This window comes from Helianthus annuus, chromosome 14 (assembly GCF_002127325.2).
Source record: "Helianthus annuus cultivar XRQ/B chromosome 14, HanXRQr2.0-SUNRISE, whole genome shotgun sequence".
Taxonomy (NCBI): Eukaryota; Viridiplantae; Streptophyta; class Magnoliopsida; order Asterales; family Asteraceae; genus Helianthus; species Helianthus annuus.
Genome location: NC_035446.2, coordinates 33,216,011 through 33,240,466, shown reverse-complemented (window position 1 = coordinate 33,240,466; position 24,456 = coordinate 33,216,011). Strand labels below are relative to the sequence as shown.

The 24,456-nt window shown below is 35.9% G+C and overlaps 2 protein-coding genes across 2 annotated transcripts; both read left to right on the top strand.

The window, feature by feature from the left end:
- The first annotated feature begins 14,439 nt into the window (after positions 1-14,439).
- Positions 14,440-20,635, top strand: LOC110908718. Its single transcript, XM_022153697.2, has 7 exons — positions 14,440-14,956; positions 15,051-15,137; positions 15,425-15,721; positions 17,200-17,370; positions 18,492-18,545; positions 19,753-19,899; positions 19,970-20,635. Exons 1-7 carry the CDS (start codon positions 14,786-14,788, stop codon positions 20,345-20,347), a joined length of 1,305 nt encoding a protein of 434 aa, XP_022009389.1. The 5' UTR covers positions 14,440-14,785; the 3' UTR covers positions 20,348-20,635.
- Positions 20,636-22,853: 2,218 nt separating this feature from the next.
- LOC110906973 lies at positions 22,854-24,042 on the top strand. The gene is made up of 2 exons (XM_022152020.1): positions 22,854-23,105; positions 23,170-24,042. Exons 1-2 carry the CDS (start codon positions 22,854-22,856, stop codon positions 24,040-24,042), a joined length of 1,125 nt encoding a protein of 374 aa, XP_022007712.1.
- The last annotated feature ends 414 nt before the right edge of the window (positions 24,043-24,456 follow it).

Genomic DNA, 24,456 nt, shown 5'->3' with positions numbered 1-24,456 from the left:
CATAAACAAGATCAAGATGATGATTAGAAACACTTACTACTAGCACAAGGCTAGGGAAGAAACAAGGTGTAAATGTGGTGGATAAAAGAAATCTAGAGCGGTTCTTGAACTTTCGAGAGCACCCGGCTTGTTTGTATGACTTCTCGCTCCTTTGGATGTATGAAAAATGGTTGATCAAAGGTTGAAGGTGGTGGTAGTGTGGTGGAGGGTGGCGGTCGTGAGGTGGTTATGGAGGGAGAGAAGAAGCTAGTTGTTGATGTTGGAAGATGAAAGAGATTGGTTAACTTGTGGATGTAATTATAATCCAAGTTCAAGCTTTATCCAACAAGTATTATGTTCTCTAGATCACCAACAATAACAATAAAATAATCAAGGAAAACACAAGGGTGTGTCCCACCCTTGTAACCGTCAACAATGAGGGGGGGGGTAAGGGTTAGGGTGTAATGGTTAAGTTACTAATTAGTTGGATTGTAAAGTTTCTAGTTAGTATGTTAAGTGTGTTTATTAATATAAAGGGTGTTAGGGTGTTCGGGGACCCTAACTAGCTCAGAAAAGTAGAAACAATGTTTTTGGCAATATTTTTATGTTCCGGGTAAAGTCCGGTTGTTCGGTTGGATGTTGATCCGTTAAAGTGCTAAGTAAAGCTTTTAAGTGTCTTTTATATTGTTTTAGTGATATAATAAATTCCCAACACTTTGGAAAGTGTCTAGTACTATTTTACCAAGTTTTTGCACTTTACTAGCTTTGTTAAAAGTTGAATTTTTGTATGTAGTGCAGAATTTTGTAATTAAAGTATGTTTTAGGCACTTCCGGTCACTATAACTATCACCTAGTGACGTAGTTTTATGATCCTCACCTCCCTACACTCCCTACTAATGTAGTGATCTACTCCCGGCTCATACTGGCCTCAGAAACAATGTCTGTCTAGTGCTGGCAATGTCAGCATGTTTACTGGGTTATCCGCTCACTGTGCTAATTGTGCTTTGTGCATCAAATTTGTCACTATTGTTTGTGTGTAATAAATGAAGTGACAGTAATAAAGTATGATGCATGAGTATGTATGTATCAGAAAACAGAAAGCAGTTTAGTCATAATTGTAATTAAGCACAGTAATTAAATATTATTTAATTTGTACGGATACCTGGATTTGTGAGGGTTGTCACACAACATCTCCGTTTGGTTCTCGAGCTTCTTCAAGGAAATCGCCTCTATGCCAAATTCTCCAAGTGTGAATTTTGGCTCGAGGAGGTTCAATTTCTCGGTCATATTGTTAACAGTCAAAGAATTCACGTCGACCTCGCAAAGATCGAAGCAGTTAAGAGTTGGATTATGCCAAAGTCTCCATCCGAAATCCGTTCATTTCTTGGATTGGCGGGTTACTACCGTCGATTTATTGCTGACTTTTCTAAAATCGTTGTACCACTTACCGCTCTAACTCAGAAGGACAAACCTTTTGTTTGGGGTCCCAAACAGGAGGAGGCCTTCCAAACCCTCAAGTATATGCTCTGCAACGCTCCCGTCCTTGCACTTCCCGACGGAAACGACGATTTCGTTGTCTATTGCGATGCCTCTAACCTAGGTCTTGGTTGTGTTCTTATGCAACGAGACAAGGTTATCGCGTAAGCGTCTCGACAACTCAAGGTTCACGAGAAGAACTACACTACCCATGATCTCGAACTCGGTGTAGTTGCTTTTTATGTTGAAGATTTGGCGACACTACCTTTATGGTACCAAGTGTACGGTCTTCACCGACCATAAGAGCCTACAACACATCTTAACCAGAAAGAACTAAACATGCGCCAACGGAGATGGGTTGAACTTCCCAACGACTACGATTGTGAGATACGCTACCATCTAGGCAACGCAAACGTCATAGCCGATGCCCTCAGTCGACGAAGCTATGTGTATAGCATTCGCGACGTTCAAGCCCAGAATAACCTCGAAGTCCTAATTCGCGACGCTCAGCACGCATACTTCATTGAGAATACCTTGAAAGAGGAAATGAAGTGTGGTGCTGAAACTCAGCTTGTCACCAAATCGAACGGTATCTATTACTATCTTGACCGCATTTGGATCCCCAGTAGCAATAACCTTCGGGAGATATTGCTGACTGAAGCCCACAAATCCCGATATTCCATTCACCCCGGTGCCAACAAGATGTACTAGGACCTTCGCTCTAGGTATTGGTGGCCAGGAATGAAGAAGGATATCGCTCTTTATGTTTCCAAATGCCTAAATTGCTCGAAGGTTAAGGTTGAACACCAACGACCCTCTGGCTTACTCGAACAAACCGAGATTCCGATATGGAAATGGAGAATATAGCTATGAATTTCATTACGAAACTCCCTCGCACGCCATCTGGTCACGATAGCTTTTGGGTTATCGTTGATCGTCTTATGAAATCCGCTCACTTCCTAGCGATACGAGAAGACTTCAAGGTAGAACGATTAGCACGATTCTATACTGACGAAGTCATTTGTCGACCCGGGACACCTCGTGACATCATCTCTGACCGCGATGGTTGTTTTACCTCGCGTCTCTGGGAGACATTTCAAGCCGCTCTCGGTACGACTCTTAATCTCAGTACCGTATTCCATCCCCCGACCGACGGTCAAACTGAGCGCACTGTCCGTTATAGATTTTGGTGGTAATTGGGATTCACATTTACCTTTGGTAGAATTCTCGTACAATAACAGTTATCACGCTAGTATTCAAATGACACCCTTTGAGGCATTGTATGGTAGAAAATGTCGATCACCTATTGTGTGGCACGAGATCGGAGACGCACAGATTACCGGTCCTGAGTTGATACAAGAAACGACAGACAAGATCCACCAAATAAGGGACAATCTCTTGAAAGCTTGGAGTCATCAAAAGAGCTACACCGATAGACGCCGCATGCCTCTTGAGTTTGAAGTCAGTGATCACGTACTCGTAAAGGTCTCACCTTGGAAGGGGGTGATCCAATTCGGCAAGAAAGGAATGCTAGCGCCACGATGCATGGGTCCCTTTAAGATTCTGGAAAGAATTGGCAAAGTGTCCTACCGACTCGAATTACCGGTGGAACTCAGCAACGTACATCTGACTTTTCACGTCTCAAACCTCAAGAAGTGCTTAGCTGAAGAAAATCTTCACGTGCCTCTCAAATACTTGCAAGTAAACGAGACCCTGTACTTTGTGGAAAAGCCTGGAGAAATCATGGATTGGGAGACCAAGAAACTCCGATGCTCACGCATTCTCATAGTGAAGGTTCGCTGGGAAGGCAAACGTGGCGCCGAGTTCACTTGGGAACTCAAAAGTGATATGAAAGCTAAATATCCACAACTCTTTGTTACGCCTGCTCCTTAATTTCAGGTCGAAATTTCCTTTAGTAGGGGAGGCTGTAACAACCCGACTTTTCGGATCGTTACCTGATTGCTTTTACTTCAGTTTGTAACCATCTTGTGTTCCGGGATTCGATATAAATAAAGGGTTATGTTATAATAAATACTTTTTCATCACACCGCATCACTATACACTTAAACGCTTTATATTTGCGACGCTTACACAACACGAATTACAGATAATTATACTATTTAAATTGTCGTGTTTGTTTGTTTGGTTACCATTCGCCTCCGCATTCGCTTATCTCGACTAATACGCTAAATCGCAAACGCTGTTATTAATAGTAGTAATGTGATAACGTGTGCTCTCATGTGTCTTACTTGTGTGTGCTTATTATGTGTATTGTTACTCGCAAACGCTATCGCAACGCTACTCACAAAACTCGATTTATCACTCTAAAACGCAACGCAACTCGAAACATGGTGCTACACTAAAATACTTATAGTACCAATGCTAACTAACGCAACAAAACGCATTAAACGAGCATCCTACACGCAAAACGAGGATTTCATTGCATAAAACAGCACCTTTGTTCGAAGCTAGGCAGCTTCGTACGAAGGCAGCTAGTTCGAACCAAGGGCTGTTGTGCGAACCCACCAACTCTATAAATACCCAAGCCCCATTTCATTCATTCCCCACTTGCTGATTTCATACCGAAACTCTGCCGAATTGCTGTCCGACCATTTTCAAGTAAGATTTAACAGTTTACTTCAATTATACAATGTTTTCCACTTCGATTTTCACAAGAATCACTACATTTTCATCTAAATTCTTATGTTTTCACTCAAAAACATTCAACTTTTCACTTAACCTCTTCTTTTCTTCATAAATTCCTGCTTTTACAAAGAATCTTCATCTTTTTCATCAAAACTTCTTCTTTCATCACTGATTTACACTTAACCGAGTATATTGGGACTAACTTCGGTTTCCTAAGTTAGAAATCCGTTGATTTCACACTCACAAAGTGTTAAGTCTAAGTGAAAAACCTTTCAAACCTTTTTAAACTTGACTTTTACACCAAACCGGACCAAAACCGGCATCTATTTCGTTCCCTGAACAGTGGAACGAGGTAATGTTGAAACCAGCTTGAATAGGACTCAGAAACACATCCGATTCAGGCGAAAACACAGCACCGAATAGGGCTGTTAACGAGCCGAGTCGAGCCGAACCAGATCTAGCTCGAGCTCGGCTCGAATTCAAATCGAGCTGGCTCGGCTCGAGCTCGAATTTTAAATCGAGCTAAGGTTTGGGGCTCGAGCTCGACTCGAACTAGATTCGAGCCAGCTCGGCTCGGCTCGCTTTAGCTCGACTTTATCAAGAACAATTAAATTTACTAGTATAAAATGATCTCAAACATGACTAAATTGCAAGTAACTAAGCCAAAGGCAAAATATGCAACTTTTATTGACCAAAGAACAACACATATAAGCATAGCTTATTAACTCTTTAGATGATTTCACCCTGGCTTTTTATAGGGGAGGTTCTTTCTCACGCTTTCTCTTCTTAGCGATGTGGGATCTTGATTATATCATGTTCTATGTATTAATCTTGTGATTTTTGCTAAATTTGAAAGTGGCGAATATGTAACCCTTACCTTTTTATTTCACTTCTTATGTGATAAGCATGTTTTAATGCTGCAAAGATCCGAAAATATAAGCCAATAGACTCACATATTTATGTTTCCACAGATTCAGAATTTTATGTATCCATAGATTCAATTTTATGTATCCTTCAAAATTAATATATAATGCTGAGATAAAATTTAATCGTAAGAACTAACAAAATACATTTTTAAGATCCAAATATATAAGCTACCAGATTCACAATTTTATCTATCCATTAAAATTAATGTATATAATATAAAGTAATCCGAGCCGGCTCACGAGCTCACGAGCCGAGCCAGGCCTAGCTCGGGCTCGGCTCGTTTTCAAATCGAGCCGAGCCGAGCCGGCTCGTTTATAACCGAGCCGATTTCGAGTCGAGCTTTTTTCGAGTATTTTTCGAGCGAGTTGCGAGCCGCAAGCTTTTTGAACACCCCTAGCACCGAATGCCAAAAATAGCCACGTTTGTGAACTGGACTGTTATGTGCAAAGCCAGCTTCGTACGAAGGTACACGGCCTCGTATGAAGGTGCTTCCTTCGTACGAAGGCCCTGGTTTTACACAACTTCCATTCGTGACACAATCAAAGACCCCTCCGACTCTGAGCTCAATCAATAGCTTAAGGTTGGAAGGATGAACACTCGATTTTCTGAAGACGACGCGAAGACACTCGATTTTGGACAACGGAAGCCCCACGTGTACGAAGACCACCTTCGTACGAAGGCACACCTTCGTATGAAGGCACCAGCTTCGTACGAAGCTTCTGTTTCCCACCGACACTCCGATTTTCGACCGTTTCAGCACTTTGGAGGACTTACGCTTCTGTTCCTGCACGCAGGCTGACCTGGCGCTCCCTTCAATACATTGAGGATCGTGTTTCTTCATTAGTACACGCTCTATGAGTATACTCGAACCCATTTTCATTTACCGCACTTTTGGGTGGTACATACGTTCTCTGTCAAAACACAACACACAACACAAACACTTATTAAATGCTAACCACTCCCGCATGCTATACGTGATTTGTTGAATGATTGTTACTATGCTTACACAATGTTACACTAGACCACCTTTAGCAACGATAGTACTATAGTTTGGACTCAGCACCTGTTGTGAACAGGGGTTGCTAAGGATCACATTACTTTACTTCACGTGTTCGCTTTCGTGAACATGTGTCGCGCATACTCTACATCGCAGTCACGTGGTTAGGTTGTATCATTCTTGATAGTTACATGCTTCGCCCGTTACGTGTTACATGTTGGTTATGCTTAAACACTTTTCATACTATATCTATGCAAACTTGTGTACTCACCTTTACTTTATGTATTGACTTTTATTTTAACGTATGTGACAGGTTGATGGTCTGTTTGCTGCAATGGATTAGGAAGTCTAGAAACTCATCAAATAAAAAATCTAGGTTGTCGGACTTGTTTTGTTTATGAGAACTCGCTATCTGTAATAACTGTTTGTTGAATATTTGTTCGTTGGTATGGGATAATAAACCTTTAAAATTATTGGTAATGGATAGTTGTTATGGATTCTCTTGAGCAATCTGGTTCGCCTAGTGTCACGCCCCGATGATTCCGTCATCGGTTAGGGTGTGACATTATGTGGGTTGACTTATACTACTACTCCTGCTGCCAATCCCATATTATATATTAGGGGTCTTTTCATCATTGTACAAAAGTTAAATTGATGAATGATGTCTTTTGTCAAAGCCTGTGAGCGAATTGCAAACGCTTTCTTTTCAAGGTCGTAAGCTTTCTTATCGGTTTCTGAAGGTTGAGCAAGTGTAATAGGATTTGATATAGCTTCTTAAAGTGCTTGGGTAAACGAAGTAAAAAAGCAAGTCCATAAGTCGGTATTCACTCCAAGAACATGTGTTTTGAATCTACCACTCCATCTCGAGTAATCATCCAAGTGGAGAAGCTTAGGAGGACGGTTGTTGCTTCTGTCTCATTCTCACTTATCAATAGGTTTGAATAGTCTGGTTTTGATTTGCAACAAATGCCCACTAGCTTGCTGAAATCATTGCGGATTGTGAAGGTATAAGTGATTAAACCCATGATATGTTGGACGGATTTAGTAGTGGTTAAGGGTTGTTTGAAGGTATAAGTGACTGTAAATGAGCCATGACAGACGAATTTGTTTGTTGTGAAGGATTACTTTGGTTTAAGTTATTTCCCTAATCCAAAGGATTTGTATCTATTTTGTCTGAAAATTCCAAATAACTTGTGAAAAATTTCCTAAGGCAGAGGATGCTACACAAATACACTTCTAGTGTTCAATTTTCCCAGGTTTAAATGACAGTCAAGTGCAATGACAGTTTGAGTATTCAAGCAACAGTTAAGTGAAACGACAGTTTGCTCTTTCAAACGACAACTGATTGTAAACGATAATTGATTAGTAACTGTCATTTTAAATGTTCAAGCGAAAATCCACTTTGTTAAGGACTGTCTTTTAATGTTTGTTTTGAACACTAGTTAACTGTCATTTCAGATTTGTTTCAAGTGAGAGTTGATTGTCGTTTTGGTGAGGAGCCCAAACGATAGTATGCTGCAACAGACAAGGTTGGCAAACAACACAGGGACAAATAGTACAGTTCTACTCCACTCAAACTTGTAGGTCAGCCAATAGAATTTCAAGATGAAAATGTAATATTTTAGTTAGAATTCTGGCAAACCTTGTCGTTGGAAACAATGGCGTTTTAGTTTTGTGCTCCAAACTTAACAAAAACCATGTTTTTTATTGACTCCATCAATTTTAACAAGCTTCTAACCATCATTATCATCAAACAACATCATATTAATCAGTTGTAGTCCATATTTCAGCCAAGAAATAGGGTTTTGGGTTTTTGTCCAATAAAAGTTCAAAACTCTATCAAAAACCACTCGAAAATCTCACAAATCACTCAAAATGCTTGGTTTTCAGCAAGAAATCAAGCCTAAAGCTCTGATACCACTTGTAGGTCTAGAAAATGATCTTGAACACAATGCATTTCTTGTTTGAAATGTATTAACAAGCACGAAATCCAATTTAACACACCAAAACGAGCATAAACACAATCAACATAGAAAGATATACTCAAAGATTCACGTTGTATTGATTTGAACAAAGTTTCGCCATAAAATTTACAAGAAATGCTTTTCCACTCTATTCTATGTTCCCCACTAAAATGTAAAAGACATAGCAGGTATTTATAGAACATACTCGCATGTCTTCAAAAAGGACAGTCTAAGTCCTCAAACGACAGTCCATTAAGATATTTGATTATAGAATGGGATTACAATTTGATTAATATTATAGTTTCATTAGAATATTTGATTACAGAATGTGATTACAATTTGATCAGTATTACAGTTAATGATGATCACAGTTTGATTAGGATTACAATTAAGGATGTACACAGTTTGATTAGTATTACAGTTAAAGATGTATTACAGTTTGATTAAAATTTAAGTTTGATTACAGTTTGATTAGGAATAGGTTGATTATGATGTGCGTTTGTGTATTTGAGTTTGATCACAACATTCTTTTACAGTTTTGGAGGATTAGGAATTGATTATATGATGTGCATTTGTGCATTTCAGTTTTGGAATTAGGATTAGGATTAGGATTAGGATTAGGAATTCATAACAGTTATTGATCACTCTTGGCCATTATAGGTTAATTATAGGCTGATTTTGATTACAGTTGCAGACTTTGACTTTGCATGGGTCAACCAATTTAAGGTGTTGACTATCCAATGTCAAATAGATTAGGCGGGAATGGTAAAGAGTTGTGTAGTGGGTAAGATGTTTTCTTGTTACAAAGAACATGAGGTAATAAGAAAGGTAAAATGGTCATTTCGCATGACCACTAACAGAACTGGTAAGTCATTTAACAGCAAGGGGTAAGATTGAGGCAATTGGGATTCATTCGGTGGTAGGACAACAGGATTTTGGTTTTAGGGGGTAAGAGTGTCGGCGGAGTCTAAAGCCAGGAGGTAAAATTGTATTTTACTCAATAAAGAAAAATCACGGACATTCACTTTTTCAGTTTATGAAAATAAACATTGATTACATCTACAGTAGACGATAACACTGAAATCATGGTATTTTTGTGTCTATCATAGACTCGTGAATCCTAGTGAGTAAGAAGTCGACACATGGATCTAAAAATGAGTTTGCGTGTACATATTGCGTCTAAAAATGAGTTTGCATTTAAGATTCAACGGTTGCGTCTAAGATTGTAGTATGGGTTTCCGCGCCTACTTTTTTTATCCACCATGATTTTTAAATAAGCATAACTTTTTCACATAATAAAAATCCACCAACTTAAAGATAACTTTTATTTCAAAATATATTGTATGGAAAGTTCTACTCATTTAACAATCGTGGTGGAAAAATAAAAAAAACTAAGGATGCTGACACGTGTCAACTTCTTATTCACTAGGATTCACGAGTCTATGCCTCAATAGTAGACGCAATAGTACCACTGGTTTCTGGGATCATATCTACCATAGACGCGAATCATGTTCATTTTCGTAAATCAAACTAGTCAAAGTTCAATTTCATGGTTTTCCCTTTAAATAATGTTACTTGATCGATTACTTATTTCAAATAGCTATAGTAAATTACAAAACTACCCTTGTAAAATGCATTGCATTTGTGCTAACTAACTTATCTAACACTCTGGTTAGGCAGAGAAAAGTTAAGGGTCGTGGATTGTTTAAAAAGGGAAAATATTGTAAACCTTTCCTTTTACATTAATTCACACCTTTTCCTCTATGCGTAAATTTGAGGCAAAGAAACTTAATGCCATCACCGGCAAGCAAGCAAGTTACACCCATATATGCATACGTGGCTTAAAAGTTGCATAGAGAGTTGGTGCAAGCCCGTAAAATACAAAATAATATTTTTTTTATAAGCAACTTGTTCTTATATTTGAATTGCACCTAGCTAGACATATTTAGTTAATAGGCGACATTCTTATTATAAAAAAAATAAAAAATTGCTTTATATAATATTCAATAAAATGGAGTGATGTTCATATCTTAGTAGCTGGATTATTCTTTTAGGTATATACAATGTAAGTTGAGATGTGATTGTTACATAAATGTTCAGTTAGCTTAGTTATATTTGATTTGTATCTAGAGATGACATTAAAGAAACCATATATCTAATTGCAAAACCCAAAACATTTAGAATTTGTGGACGTTTGGTATGCAGCCTAGTATTCTAAGAATTATAAATTTTTTCTGTTGGTATGGGACGAGTATAGTTTTTGGTGATATCCATCTGATTAGGGTTGTTCACAATCCGGTTTTTACGGTTTTTAGGTCAAACCGTGAACCAAACCGTTAGTAATGGTTTTTTATTCTTGTAAACCAAAACCAAAGGGTAAAACTTCTGAACCGAACCAAATCACACCGTTTGTTCCACGGTTTGTGCTTGTTGAGCCTTCATACAAGAGTTCCTAAATAATATGATGTGTAATTAAAGTTGTTTTGTATTTATAGAATTCAACAATTGTTTAAGTCGGGGAATGAGATCAACTTGGTTTTAAAACGTTTTGTTTTTTAACATCTAATTAGTAAGTAGTTTTTTTAGGTTGGTGCTTGAATATAGAAAACGCGAAGAAAGGGGTCGGCTTAGTTAGTTGAAATTTGAGAATGTGATTTTTTAGGTTGGTGCTTGAATATAGAAAACGCGAAGAAAGGGGTCGGCTTAGTTAGTTGAAATTTGAGAATGTGAAAATTGATTTTAGTCCATTTTTTACTTTAATTTAAGTTGAGTTAAACCAATAATAAATTTTATTATGTTTAAGAAATATTGAAACCGACCGATCACAGTTAAATAGAAAAATAGACCGTGAAATTAAACCGATAACCAGTTTGATAGGTTTTACAATTTGAAACTGAATTGTGAACACCCCTACACTCGATTACTGAAAACAATAATGTACGTCTAGAGTGTAGAGGGTGTCATCCCCAAGGTTTTATCGAATACGTCGCTAAGTCGTGACATGTTTTTTTTTTTTTTGAACGGCAAAATCAACTTTATATATAAATATAAATGCCAGCAAGAAACTGAGAATACACAAAAACACACAAAAACAAGAGAGCCATTACAGTAAATCGAGAATATTAAAAACTATCCAATCTTCCCACTTCGGTGCTTTCAGATTCGAGTGGTTGCAGACCCAAAGAAAAGCATCTTCTTTTATTTAATTGATCGACTTCGAGATCGGAACGAACACATCGTCAAAAGCTTTCTTGTTCCTATCGTGAGGTTATTGCCTCAAAACCGTGAGGTTACAGTCCATAGCTAGAAAGCTATTACATAGTAAAATAGCTGACTAAGGGGAGGGGGGGTGGTTCACTAGTGATAGAATTTATCACTCACAAGCACCAATCAAGTTCCGCCATGTCATCGACCATTTTTCCATCACTCACAACCTTTTTTAGTGGGGGTGGTCATCACTCATCACCACACCCAACAATTTTCCCCCAACCAACAATTCCACTCACAAAACCAACCCATCACGCGTTGAAAATATAACGAAAATGGATTTTCGTTAACATATAAAGCGTTATATGTTTTAGTGGGGGTGGGAGAATTGTGTTTATCACGCGTTGTTGTTCCATTCCGTGATACTATCACGGACGAGCCCGTCCACTCTAAGCGTTACTGTTATCGTCCGCATTTCTAGATGGGAGAGTGAAAAGAGTGATAACTTTTGTAATGTTGTTGCAAAGAATATGATATCTGACACTTATATTATATTACATATAAATATAACAATATTGGTGTCTATATGTATATGTGTACATACGTATTTAAGAAAGTATGAATCTATGTATTGTCAGAGAATTGAAAGAAAACAACAATATATGAGAACCATACAATTACATGTTACATATTTCACTAGTTAAGCCTATTCGTGCATAAATTGTTTACGGAAATGAAAGCTATAAAGAAAACTACAACATAACGTGAGTTTGTATATGTGCCTACTCTTTAACATGGGGATATCCTCGACCATTCACATACATGTGAACACATGATCAAATGATCGAGGACGCATTTTGTGCTTTTTATGTGCTGTTTTCGTGTAAGCATTCACCAATATTTACATATGAACGAATTTAGTCGCAATTTGTGGTTTTGATATTTCAACATATTCTCATTTGAATCCAGGGCCGGACCTATAAGCTTTCAAGGTTAGGCAAGCGCCTAGAGCCACCACAAAATAAAGGCCGCCAATTTTTAAAAACCTTACATATAGTATGTGTATCATGCCCGAATAAGCTAAACAAAAACTATATTGTGGTATACTACATCATTTTTTTCTCAAAATCCCTAATTGATATTTCGAATCTTTAAATTTTGATATTGTGCTTGCGAATTGAGGAGAAATTAGGGGAAATTAATGGTGTTTGGAAGATAATCCAGCTTTTAACTGCTATTTTTTTAGTAATCTTTATATATTGTGATATACTATATCACTTTTTTCCCTGAATCCGTAATTGATGCTTCGAATCTTTAAATTTTGATATTGTGCTTGCGATTGAGGCGTGCTTGCGAATTTTTGATTGAGACTTAGAAGGCAAAAAGCAGAACCGATTTTTCTTTATAACAATTCAAAAGGACCCCGACTTTGTAGTGTGTTTAGTGCCTCCAAAAACGTTGGGCCGGCCTTCTTTGAATCTTATGTGAGTTTTTCTTTTTCATATCAATAGTAAATATTGGAGTTGAGTAAATTACTTTTTGAGTCCTTATGTTTTAGTGGTTTTAACTACTTGAGTTTAAAATCAAAAAGTTTAGCGTCTTGAGTTCTTAAGTGTTCATTTATAACGTTTTGACTTTTGAGTCTCGTGTTTTAGTGGTTTTAAACACTTGAGTCCAAAATCAATGTATAAGTGTTGAAAAGTTGGACTCAACATGTTATAAAATGAGTGGTTAGAGACCCAAAGCATTAAATTTTTTATTGACTAAAGTGGTTAAAACCAATAAATCAAATGGAGTCAAAAAGTAATTTACTCTAAATATTGTAAAGTGTTTTTTTTAACGACAAGGAACGCCGTGCCAACTAACGTGACACTGGGCGCTGTGGCCAATGTTGACTACTCGACCGCCGCCAGCCCCTTGGGCCTCCCTAGATGTGCGGAATCCATCCGAGTACATGACAGTGGAATAATCGGTAAAACGTCACGTCTCATTCAAGTCGAACCGTCGTCACCCGTATTCGCTTTTCACCTAGATGTCGTAGAAAATAATCAAACATCGATCAAAAAAAAATTTACTTCTTTTCTCAACCACCTAAGGTGGTTTAAATTTGATGAAAGGTACTTGTGGCTTTATTAGCCTTTATAAGGGTGAAGGGGGTGCACACCTAATAGGTGAGTGCACTCTCTTACGCCAAACCAATCCCCGTGTGCCACGTCAACTCCCCTCTTAAACTCCCCTAACACCCCCATTTGATGGCGCCACTCCCCTATTAGGTGAATTGGTTTTTTTTTTAAAAAAAAAAAAAAAAAAAAAAAAAAGAAATGCTGTGATTGGTCCCCTCTCTCCTCTCTCCTCTCTCTCTCCTCCCCTCTCATCGGTGAGCCGCCACCTACCCTCCCTCCTCTCTCTTCCCCGATTTCACCCACCGCATCAATGGCGGCACCCCCCGATCCGGCGAAACCCCTCCCCGATCAAGCATCCCGAAGGTGCCCCGTACCCCCTAAGTTCTGTTCCATCCGAAAGTCTTTTATTTCTACTTTTGTTTTTTAGCTGTTTAATAATATCCACTGTTTAAAAGAAAAAAGCTACTTGTAGTATAACCTATAAAATCAAGTAGTCAACTCTTTACATGTTTAAACAAAATATATATTTACACATATGCAATGGTTAAAATTAAAACAATTAAATATATATGAAAAAAATTATTATATATTAGTTTTTTTGGAAAGAGTGAATCAACCGGTTACCTTTCCGCCTCTAGGCGTACTCGCTCAGGTTTGAACCCGCTAGCTCGCAATGCGGTACCTCCCAGTCGGTCTGGCCTTAACCCCGTGTAGGAACCCCACTGGCCCGGAATCGAACCCATTACCTGTGGATAAACCTTCACACCTCTTATCAGCTGAGCTGTAGTCATTGGCATTTATTATATATTAGTAGAACTATTAAGTTCTATATTGTATTAACAGTATTAATGGTAAATAATACAATTTTTTTTATATTAACATATATAAATATACATACATATTACGTCTATAAGCTTTTAACAAACTGAATTGATATAAGAATTGGTGAGTGAGTTGGAAAAGATTAAAAAAAACCAAAAAAGAATCATATTTATGACAAATGTAGAGAGGTGGATGGAGGTATGCTTAAATATTAATGGTGGGTAGGTTGAGTTTAAAGACACACAATTAATTCTTTCTTCTTTTCTATTTCTTTTATAATTGATTTGCATGCCATTAATTTCTTTTTCATTCAAAGAATCATTATAATGACAATTACATTAATTCACACACACTCAAACACACACACAGATACAGGTTTTATGGAGTTTTCAGGAGTACAATCATGATATTAAGTGTTTGAGCTGTGTGCTCGTCTGCACCAAACCAACCCTTCTTCCTATGCATTTATACCCTTCATATACTGTCATTTTCAACATTTCTTTCTTCTTCAATCTTATATAATTGAAAGGTTCTGGGCTCTGAATTTTTTTGTGATTTTTGTTAGTAAATGTTGTTCTTCTTCTAGAGAGAGAAAACTAGGGTTCTTCTTCTTGCTTTCTGGGCATGCATTGAGTTTATGAAAAATGGTCAATCTGCTTCCAAGACTTGTACTTTTGCATCTTTTGGTTGTCCTTTTGCATCAATCTGTTTGGTGTTTGAATTACACAAAGTTTAGACAAGTAGGAGACTTGAGACTTGCAAGAATTCAGAAACATTTGGATACCCTCAACAAGCCTCCTGTTTTCTCCATTCAGGTAATTAAATAAATTTCATCTTTACCATTATGCATGAAATATGTTATATGTACATACTAACTCACCTATGTGTTATATGATTTAACTTTCTTAGAGTCCGGATGGTGATATTATAGATTGTGTTCACAAACGAAAGCAACCGGCCTTAGATCATCCCCTTCTCAAAAACCACAAGATTCAGGTAAACACGATAAAAATTAAAAAAAAAAAAAACAAAAAAAACTATACATTTGCTTCGATTACACGATTATTCGATCATTTTCATCTTTGTTTAGAAACCAACATTTACAAGGTTGTATAGGTTCAAATCGTACACATTTCTAAAACATTATGTTGTTGCTTTTATTAACTTTTATCTTTTTAGGTGTCAACTTTCAACTACCAACAACCTTTTATTTCGGATTCATATAACATAAATATTTCCTTTTATTTATTTTCTATTTTTAATTTTAATTTTAATTTATTCAGAGGGTACCGCCAGAAATGCCAAAAATGAGATCAACAATGGAGACACAAGAAGAAGATGATGGTGGGAAATCTGCAAATATAAGTCAAAGTGATGGGTACATAAGAAGAGGTGCGTGGCAAATGTGGCACCGGAACGGTGAACGGTGTCCCAAAGGGACGGTTCCAGTGCGGCGGAGCACCGTGCATGATGTTTTGAGAGCCGATTCTTTGTATGACTTTGGCAAGAAACGACGTAGTATGGCCCCCCTTGCTCGCCGGGCCGATGCACCGGATGTCGTTAGTGGCAATGGCCATGAGGTACCTTATTTTCTGGTTGCATACACATTCACACACATGAAATATTATATATTATTATATGATAATATTATAATAGTAATAATGAGAAATAATGTATTCTTGATGTTTGAATAGATTATTTAACGAATAGAATATTTTAAATATGTATAATTAATAAATCTATTGATCAAATGGGATATATTAATTAGAAGTAATTAACTTCAAAGGTTGACCAATATAAAGATTAGAAACTTCTACGTAAGTGCAAATAATATATATTCCTACAAAAAAACAAAAATAGACTTTGTATAAACTACAAAATTATAGAATTTCTTATTATTCAAAGTAGTTGACTTTCTAACTATTTCACATTAAAAAACACAAATAGAATACTTTTAAATGTATTTTCTAGCACATTACCGTAGGGGGTGTTTGGGGTTGAGTTTTGAAAATAGATTATGCGTTTTGAATAATCAGAATCAGATAATTAGCTGTAACAAAACGTGCTGCAGAAAGATAGTGTTTGGATTTGATTATGTTGTTTGATATCACAATAATCAGATAATCAACATTGTTTGGATTTGATTATGTTGTTTGATATCACAATAATCAGATAATCAACTATTTGAGTGTTTGGCAAGTATATATATTTCAAAAAAATAAATAAGTGAAAACGTAAAAAATCAGTTTTTGGATTATCACGTTTTCCTGCAGCAAGGGGTGACCTACTTATGGATTATCACGTTTTGAACTTTACAAAACGTAAAAAATCACTTTTTATTAATCTTTTACCAAACACTCAAAATAGATTTTTTACGATTTCAAAACACAATAATCAAATAATCAGGTTGAAAACGCAATCCCAAACACCCCCTAAATGTTAGAAAGGGTTAAAAGTGTTTTCATAATTTTCTTTTATTTTTAAGATTAAAATTGGCTATGAAATAACAATAGGGAAATCACAAAAGAAAAGGATCATGATTTTTTTAAATTATTATATTAACTAACTTGTCCTAGTTGCTAGTAGGGTTATTTACAAGTCGAATGAGGGTAAGCTCGAAATCGACTCAACTAGGATTTGAAATCGAGCAAGAAATTTGAGCTTGAACTCAACTTGATTTTGGTTTTAAAATGAAATTTTAATGTACACATTTTAATTTCAATAGTTAAAGTTACCATTCAATATGATTAGGAAACATATACAAAACAAGTTCAACATAATACATGCCAAGTTCAACCAACTAAATATAAGTTTATTAGCAACTAAAATATAAAAATACGTAAAATATATGTATAAATGGTATGTTTATATATGTGTCAAAACGAGCTGAGTTATCTTTGGCTCAGGCTCAACTTAGCTCGGCTCGGCTTAGATTCAAACCGATAAATGTAATCAAGAAAAACCTATCAAAAAATATTTTTTTATAAGGAACAAGAATATCATCAAAATAATAATGAAAAACATTTGGGAATATTAAGATGATTGTGGGTTTTGATAGCATGCGATCGCGTACACGGGAACATCGAGTGAGATATACGGGGCAAAAGCGACAATAAACGTATGGGACCCAAAGATAGAAGTCTTAAATGAGTTCAGTCTTTCCCAGATTTGGGTTCTTTCCGGGTCCTTCGACGGCTCCGATCTCAATAGCATCGAAGCTGGCTGGCAGGTACTGTTACTCTTTTCTATACTTTTATTTATTTCATTTCATTTTATTTCTTCATCTTCAAGTTAAAATATGAGGCTTCACATCTATATTTTATTTTATGTTTTTAACTTTTATAAACTAGTCAACTATGTATTTAATTCTGATTTAATTTAATTTAAGTTTGTTTAAAAAATATTTTGTTTTTTAGTTTTAGTTCTAGTATTTTCTTTTTCTTAATATTATGCCCAGTTCATCATGTTGACAAAGAATAAATGATTATATTTTATCTGAATTATGAGGTTTTGATTTACACAATGTTCTTTCCTTAACCTTTTTAAAGCAAGTCATGGCAAAAGATACGATATAAACAAATATAATATAATACAAGTTAACTTTTGATAAATATAAAAAAAAGACATTAGTTTGTTATTTTAATAAGTTTAAATTCAAAATTATATGACACTTCACTAGATATTAATCAATAGGATCACACAATACATAATTATTAATATGTATTAGTTTTCTTTTTAAAGACAAGTAAAGGATGGGCTTATAAAATTGTTTTAGTAAATTGTTATTTTCCATGCTTATGTTATGTCTTCTCTTAATATTACAAGTTAATTATTTAACATTATAATTGTCTAGATGTTTGAAGTGATGACTTTTTGAAAAATAAGAATTGAAGTGAAGACTTTTATAACTTCATAGAAGTTTGGGCTTACTCACACCGAGATTTAATATTTGGATATTACTAAAATCTTGAAATTGCTAACATATTTTCATAGTAAGTATAAATATTAATATTTATAAAAACATTAGATTCTTCTACTAGTCAAGTCAATTGTCTTTCCTCTAGTTAGAGGTGCAAAGTTTGAATCCAAAAACTCTAAAAGTTAGTTAAGAACAATGACATCTCATGGGAGATGTGGTGCAAATTCTCTCTGATGTAATCTTCTGGTTTTTGGTTAATTTGTTGTAGCTGCCTGTTTGGGGCTTGCTGTGTTAATATTTAATAACATGATCCCTATATGTTAATAAATACATGTTACCACTGAATTTCAGATTTAATACTAACATGAAATATCTTTTTTTTAACGGCACTAACATGAAATATCTAAAGCTTTGATTCTTCTACTAGTCAGGTCAGTCCGGAGCTTTATGGTGACAGCAGACCCCGACTGTTTACGTATTGGACGGTAACAACACTCTTTCTCCAAAAAAGTTTATTAATATTGCATATTTGAGTGTTATATATATAAGGGTGAGGTTCGCCTACATAGTCTAAATTTCCTAAAAAAGTATAAAAAGTCATAAAACACTACGATTTCAGTCATAAAACACATCTAAAACCTACAAATAAGAGAGTGAAGATAACTAAACACCATATTCAAACCCTAATAGTCCATAAAAACTTCAAACACACTATCGTAGAACTATGAATATAAAACAAAACATGCTAATCAACATAAAAACATAATAATATTTGTCATTCCATAATCAGAGCCTTATCATCTAAAACACAACACAAAACCTACGTATATTATGTTTTAGTAATCTTCATTGTATTATTTGTGGGGTTTTGGTGTGTTTTATGATTGATATTATGGTGTTTTATAACTTTTTACACTTTTTACTAAATTTGGATTTCATAGGCAACTCCTAGCCATATATACAATATACGATATATTTATATATGTATTTATTATTTAATGTATTTAGAACTTGTTACATAAATGCATCGAGATGCACAAATATATAATATCAATTCTCAAGTTCAATGCGTAAATTAAGTTTTGGTAAATACTATAATAACGGGCATATAAAATTATAAATTTCAAGAATTAAATAATTTGAATCCGTAAAATTAATACTTTATTTTTTTTGTTACGGTACTGATTATATAAATACGTATAATATACATATATTTGTGTGAGTGAGAGCACATGCACTTATAGCCCACCCATGCACACAAGTATCAAACGTCTTTGATTGTGAGTTTTCAATTGCAATTCAATTACTTTTGATTATTTTCTTTAACTATGTAAACATATAATTAACAAAAGAACAGGATGTAATGTTAGCCAAAAATGGCAAATCATATTGTCAAGACCATGGGCTTCATGGTTCTCCATGTACTGCAACACATTTAAGAACATCATTTACAATTGAGAACGGTCCACGTTTTTCCCATAACAATTTTAGTGGTCCGAATATATTCATTTACAATGTCTACCCCAATTATAAATCATTAATTACGACTATGACACCCACATTCAATGTAGATTCCAATTTTTTTTCTCTTCATTTTAGATCAAATGGTGTTAAATCCAAATAATTAAGGATGGCTATAACATGTGTAAATGACGAATGCGACTAATAATTCTTTTATTGAATGTTGTACAGAGTGACGCATATCAAGCAACGGGATGTTACAATCTGTTATGTTCAGGGTTTGTACAAACCAATAGCCGAATAGCTATCGGGGCAGCAATTTCCCCTTTATCCGAATTTCAAGGAAGTCAGTTTGACGTTACAATAGTCATTTGGAAGGTACATACACATTCATAACTTTAAAAAACTCTCTTTTCTTTTTTCTAACTCTTGCTTCTTATGGACATAGGATCCAAAACTTGGAAATTGGTGGATGGGTTTTGGTGATAATACTCTAGTTGGTTACTGGCCCGCCGAGCTATTCACACACTTGGCCGACCGAGCCACAATGGTGGAATGGGGTGGTGAGGTTGTCAATTCACGAGCAAACGGTAGACACACATCGACAGAAATGGGGTCGGGCCATTTCGCTGAAGACGGGTTCGGGAAAGCTAGTTATTTCCGAAACTTAGAGATCGTGGATTCTGATAACAGCTTAATAAGTGCTCGTGACATATCAACTCTTGCCGAGAACACAAATTGCTACAACATTAAAAGCTCCAACAACAACCAATGGGGCACTTACTTTTACTATGGTGGGCCCGGAAGAAATCCAGAGTGTCAGTGATCATGACACCACCTTTCTTTCTTTTTTTCAAAATGTTAAAAAGTGTTAAAATTAGTAATTGTTTCATGGGTAATGTTACGTATTCCTCTCGATTATTTTGAAATACATCTAACGAAAATTTAACATTCATATGATTTTGTCTAATGAAACATAAACATCATATGACTGTTAAATATTCTATTAAAGCGTTATATGAGACAAAAAAAAAAGATGAGTAGAAATATATAAGATTACTCTAGTTTTATATAATATATTGTATTATATGTTATGGATGTATTTGTTGATCTACTATTGTTATTCTATTTATATTTTGTTAGTTTATTTGTTTTTAGAATGATTTGTATATAATAAAAATACGAGCCGGCAGCAACAAATTAAGTAGGAGATGGTTATTTTCTGATCAATTGTTATCCCGGTCGGGTCTTTTTAAAAAGCAAAAGGAAAAAATAAACCTATAAATTTCAACTACAGATTCATTTATTGAACCGACCTGAAAAGAAAAACAAATCAGTAAGTTTCTGTATAAGAAATAACGGGTCAACAAGAAGCTGTAAAACACCCTATACAATAGAGGAACCAATGGGCAATACAACCACAAAAAACTCAACAAAAAAAAAAGACTTTTGAAAATGTTGGTTTACTATATGTGTAAACGCAATACAAATTTCATGTATATATTTTCTTGTACGCATTAAAATTCTTTTTTATCCGATTCTTCCAATTTTTATTAGAACTGCAACATCAATATATTAAAAAGGGGCAAAACAATTCCAGCGAAAGACAGGATACATGGACAGAAACAAGCAAGAAACAGAAAGCAAAAAAACAAACAAAAAAAAAAATAAATTACAAACACAACACTAACATAAGCTATTACTAGGGTCAGTGATCCAACTTTCTCAGCAACACCCCATATACTCTTTGCTCTGTTTCACCCAATTGAAGAGAGTTGAAACAATCTCTTCCATGATATAATCTGCACATCGAGTCACGCCTTTAAAAGTACAATCATTTTTAGCTTTCCAAAGACTCTACATACCCGTATAGATAATCCCCAAAAAATAACTTGTGCGTCAGCACCGCTTCCGCATCCTCTGCTTGTAATTGCAGTTGACCAACATTCATCAACCCAGTGACATCCCATTTCGCCCATACCAAAACCTTCCTCCAGACCTGCTTAGTTGTCTCGCAGTCAAAGAAAACGTGATCAGTTGTCTCCGGAACATACGGACAATGAGCACAGTCACCCAACACAAGAAACACCCCCTCACCATAAGATTTACCGCCACAGGAATCCGGTTTTGAAAAGCACGACACACAAAGCAATTTACTTTGATAGAACCTTATTCAGACATTTACACACCTGGACATTCGACCCAAACAAATTGTTTTCCAGAAGGTTTCTCACGGCTTTCACTGAAAAGAACTCTTCCTTACCACCTACCTAACTCCATTTATCCCCATCTGATCTGAACTGAAAAGAAGTAACCAAGGCCCTTAGAGCACCATCTCTTCGGGAATAGCTTGAAACAAAAAAGGCTAAAGCTTGTTTTGCTTTCTTTTCATCCGGTTCAGCACCTAACGCCCTCGGTTCAACAGTCTCCCATACGCCATTTGCATCCATAATGGCCTTAACCTTGACCGCTCACACCGGATAGTTTGTTGGGGTCAAAACCGGAACTTGATACGACATCGAACCAACCTCTTTAACAGTTACTAACGCCATTTTTCTTTACTTTTGACAGCTTCAACTCTTTTTCCGATCAAACCCGTTCAAGAGCTCTATTCACCCGATCAAGAAAATGAGCTATCGCTTTTACCGTTCCCATTAACCCGCTAAACGAACTAAATCCAAACCAACTGTTTTGACGGATCTTTCAAATTCGTTTTTCATGCACCTCTGTCGGTTAGACTCTTATCTCGAACAGGATGATCAAGAGTGGAAGCTGCTTCTGCACTTTTCAACTTTTGATTACAACAAGATCACAGCCCTTCAAAACGAGTGAAGCTCTGATACCAAGTGTTGGTTATCAAGCCTTTATACTGTCACTCACAACTCACGAATAACTTGCAGAAGATAATATGAACAATTTATTAGACAAATAATAGTAATAAGCTAGATCATACAATTAGTTTAGTATAGATATAATGCAAGTTATGTAATATTTTTCGATTATTATTCCCCATCCTAAGTTGAGGCGGTTACTTGTATAAACCCCTCATGTATATATATGAATTATGTATGTAACAATTAACTTACCAATTCAATTCAAGAACAAACAACAATTCTTTGACATTCTGTTAGCAAATTCGAACAAAATTCCAATAAAGTGGTATCAGAGCCACTGATCCGCAAACACAGATCTCACGGTTATTCAGAAAATTATCATCATCAAAATTCAAATTATACGATCTCAAAAGACATCAAAACATGACAACAAATGGAGGAATTCAAACCCAGATTCCTAAATTACTGGGACAAAATTACTACCATTGGCATATACAAATGAAAGTCCTACTAGAATCACAAGATTTGTGGACGATTGTGGAAGAGGGTTACACAGAAGTCGCTTCCGGAGCACCAGAAAATGAACAGAATGTTTATAAGGAGAAAGTTAAAAGGGACAAGAAGGCACTGCATATTATGTTTCAGGTTGTAAACGAAACGGTATTTGAACGTATTGCAACATGCAAGACATCTAAAGATGCGTGGGAAGTTCTGCACAAGGCTTACAGGGGCGAAAACAGGGTAAAAACGGTAAGACTTCAAACCCTAAGATGTGAATTCGATAATTTAAGAATGAAAGAAAATGAAACTATAGAAGATTATGTCAATCGAACAACAATCGTACAATCAATTACGTTTGAATGAAGAACGAGTAGAAGAACAACGCATAGTTGAGAAAATTCTCAGAAGCCTGACTAGAAAATACGAATCAGTCGTGGTTGCCATAGAGGAATCCAAAGATTTAAACACAATTTCCACAGAGGAATTACTTGGTATTCTTCAATCCCACGAATTAAGACTAAAACAATATGATGATGCACCAGCGGAGCAGGCCTTTCAAGTTCAAGGCAATAATTATGATAGATCTAGACAATTCAGAATAGAAAACTCAGGAAGAGGACGAGGTAAAGGGAGAGGAAGATATAATGGATCGATTCGGTGTTATAATTGCCAAAGGTTAGGGCATACGGCACGTTTCTGCAACAAGCGAGAAGATAATGATCGATCGAGTAATGTTCTCCTGCACAAAGATGATACAGAAGACGAAAACGATGATACCATGTTCATGATTTTTAATGTAGAAGAAGTGATTAAGAACGACTGCTGGTACCTGGATAGTGGATGCAATAATCACATGACGGGCGACAAGAATCTGTTCATAAAACTGAACGAATCAGAAAGAAGGGAAGTGAGAACTGGAGACGATAAATGGTTAGAAGTTTTAGGCTGTGGAGATCTGAACATCAGAATTAAGGGACATGAGAAACGTGTTCCAAATGTATTTTATGTGGAGGGGTTAAAACATAACCTGTTAAGTGTTGGACAGCTAGTTCAAAAGGGCTATGACGTGAGATTTAACGATGAAGGATGCACTATTAACGACCCATCTGGGTTTTGCATCGGAACCGTTAAGATGACTGGGAACAAAATGTTCCCATTGAATCTGAAGCATGATATAACCCCTTGAGTGTGTAATATGACGACACAAGACACTTCAACGCTATGGCATCGGCGATATGGACATTTAAAATTTGAAACACTATACGATATGGGTATGAATGAAGTTGTAAATGGGCTGCCAAAAATTACTAAATCACAAAACACATGTGAAGGGTGTATCTTCAGTAAACATGCCAGGAAGCCATTTTCTAAGCAAGCAACATGACGTGCAAATAAACCTTTACAGCTTCTCCATTCAGATATATGTGGACCTATGAGAACACAATCCATAGGTGGGTGTAGATACTTTATTACTTTCATAGATGATTTCCAGAGAAAGACATGGGTGTATTTCTTGAAGTTCAAATCCGAAGCCTTGAGTTATTTCAAAATCTTTAAACGGCTCATGGAAAATCAAGTGGATTACAAAATAAAAGGCATA

Excerpts from the sequence above, each read along its gene's own strand:
- LOC110908718 (XM_022153697.2), top strand. The coding sequence starts at position 14,786 with ATGGTCAATCTGCTTCCAAGACTTGTACTTTTGCATCTTTTGGTTGTC. Across the intron at positions 14,957-15,050 it reads CTCCTGTTTTCTCCATTCAG|AGTCCGGATGGTGATATTAT; the intron begins GTAATTAAATAA and ends TAACTTTCTTAG. Across the intron at positions 17,371-18,491 it reads GCATCGAAGCTGGCTGGCAG|GTCAGTCCGGAGCTTTATGG; the intron begins GTACTGTTACTC and ends TCTACTAGTCAG.
- LOC110906973 (XM_022152020.1), top strand. The coding sequence starts at position 22,854 with ATGAAAGTCCTACTAGAATCACAAGATTTGTGGACGATTGTGGAAGAG. Across the intron at positions 23,106-23,169 it reads GCGAAAACAGGGTAAAAACG|AAGATTATGTCAATCGAACA; the intron begins GTAAGACTTCAA and ends ATGAAACTATAG.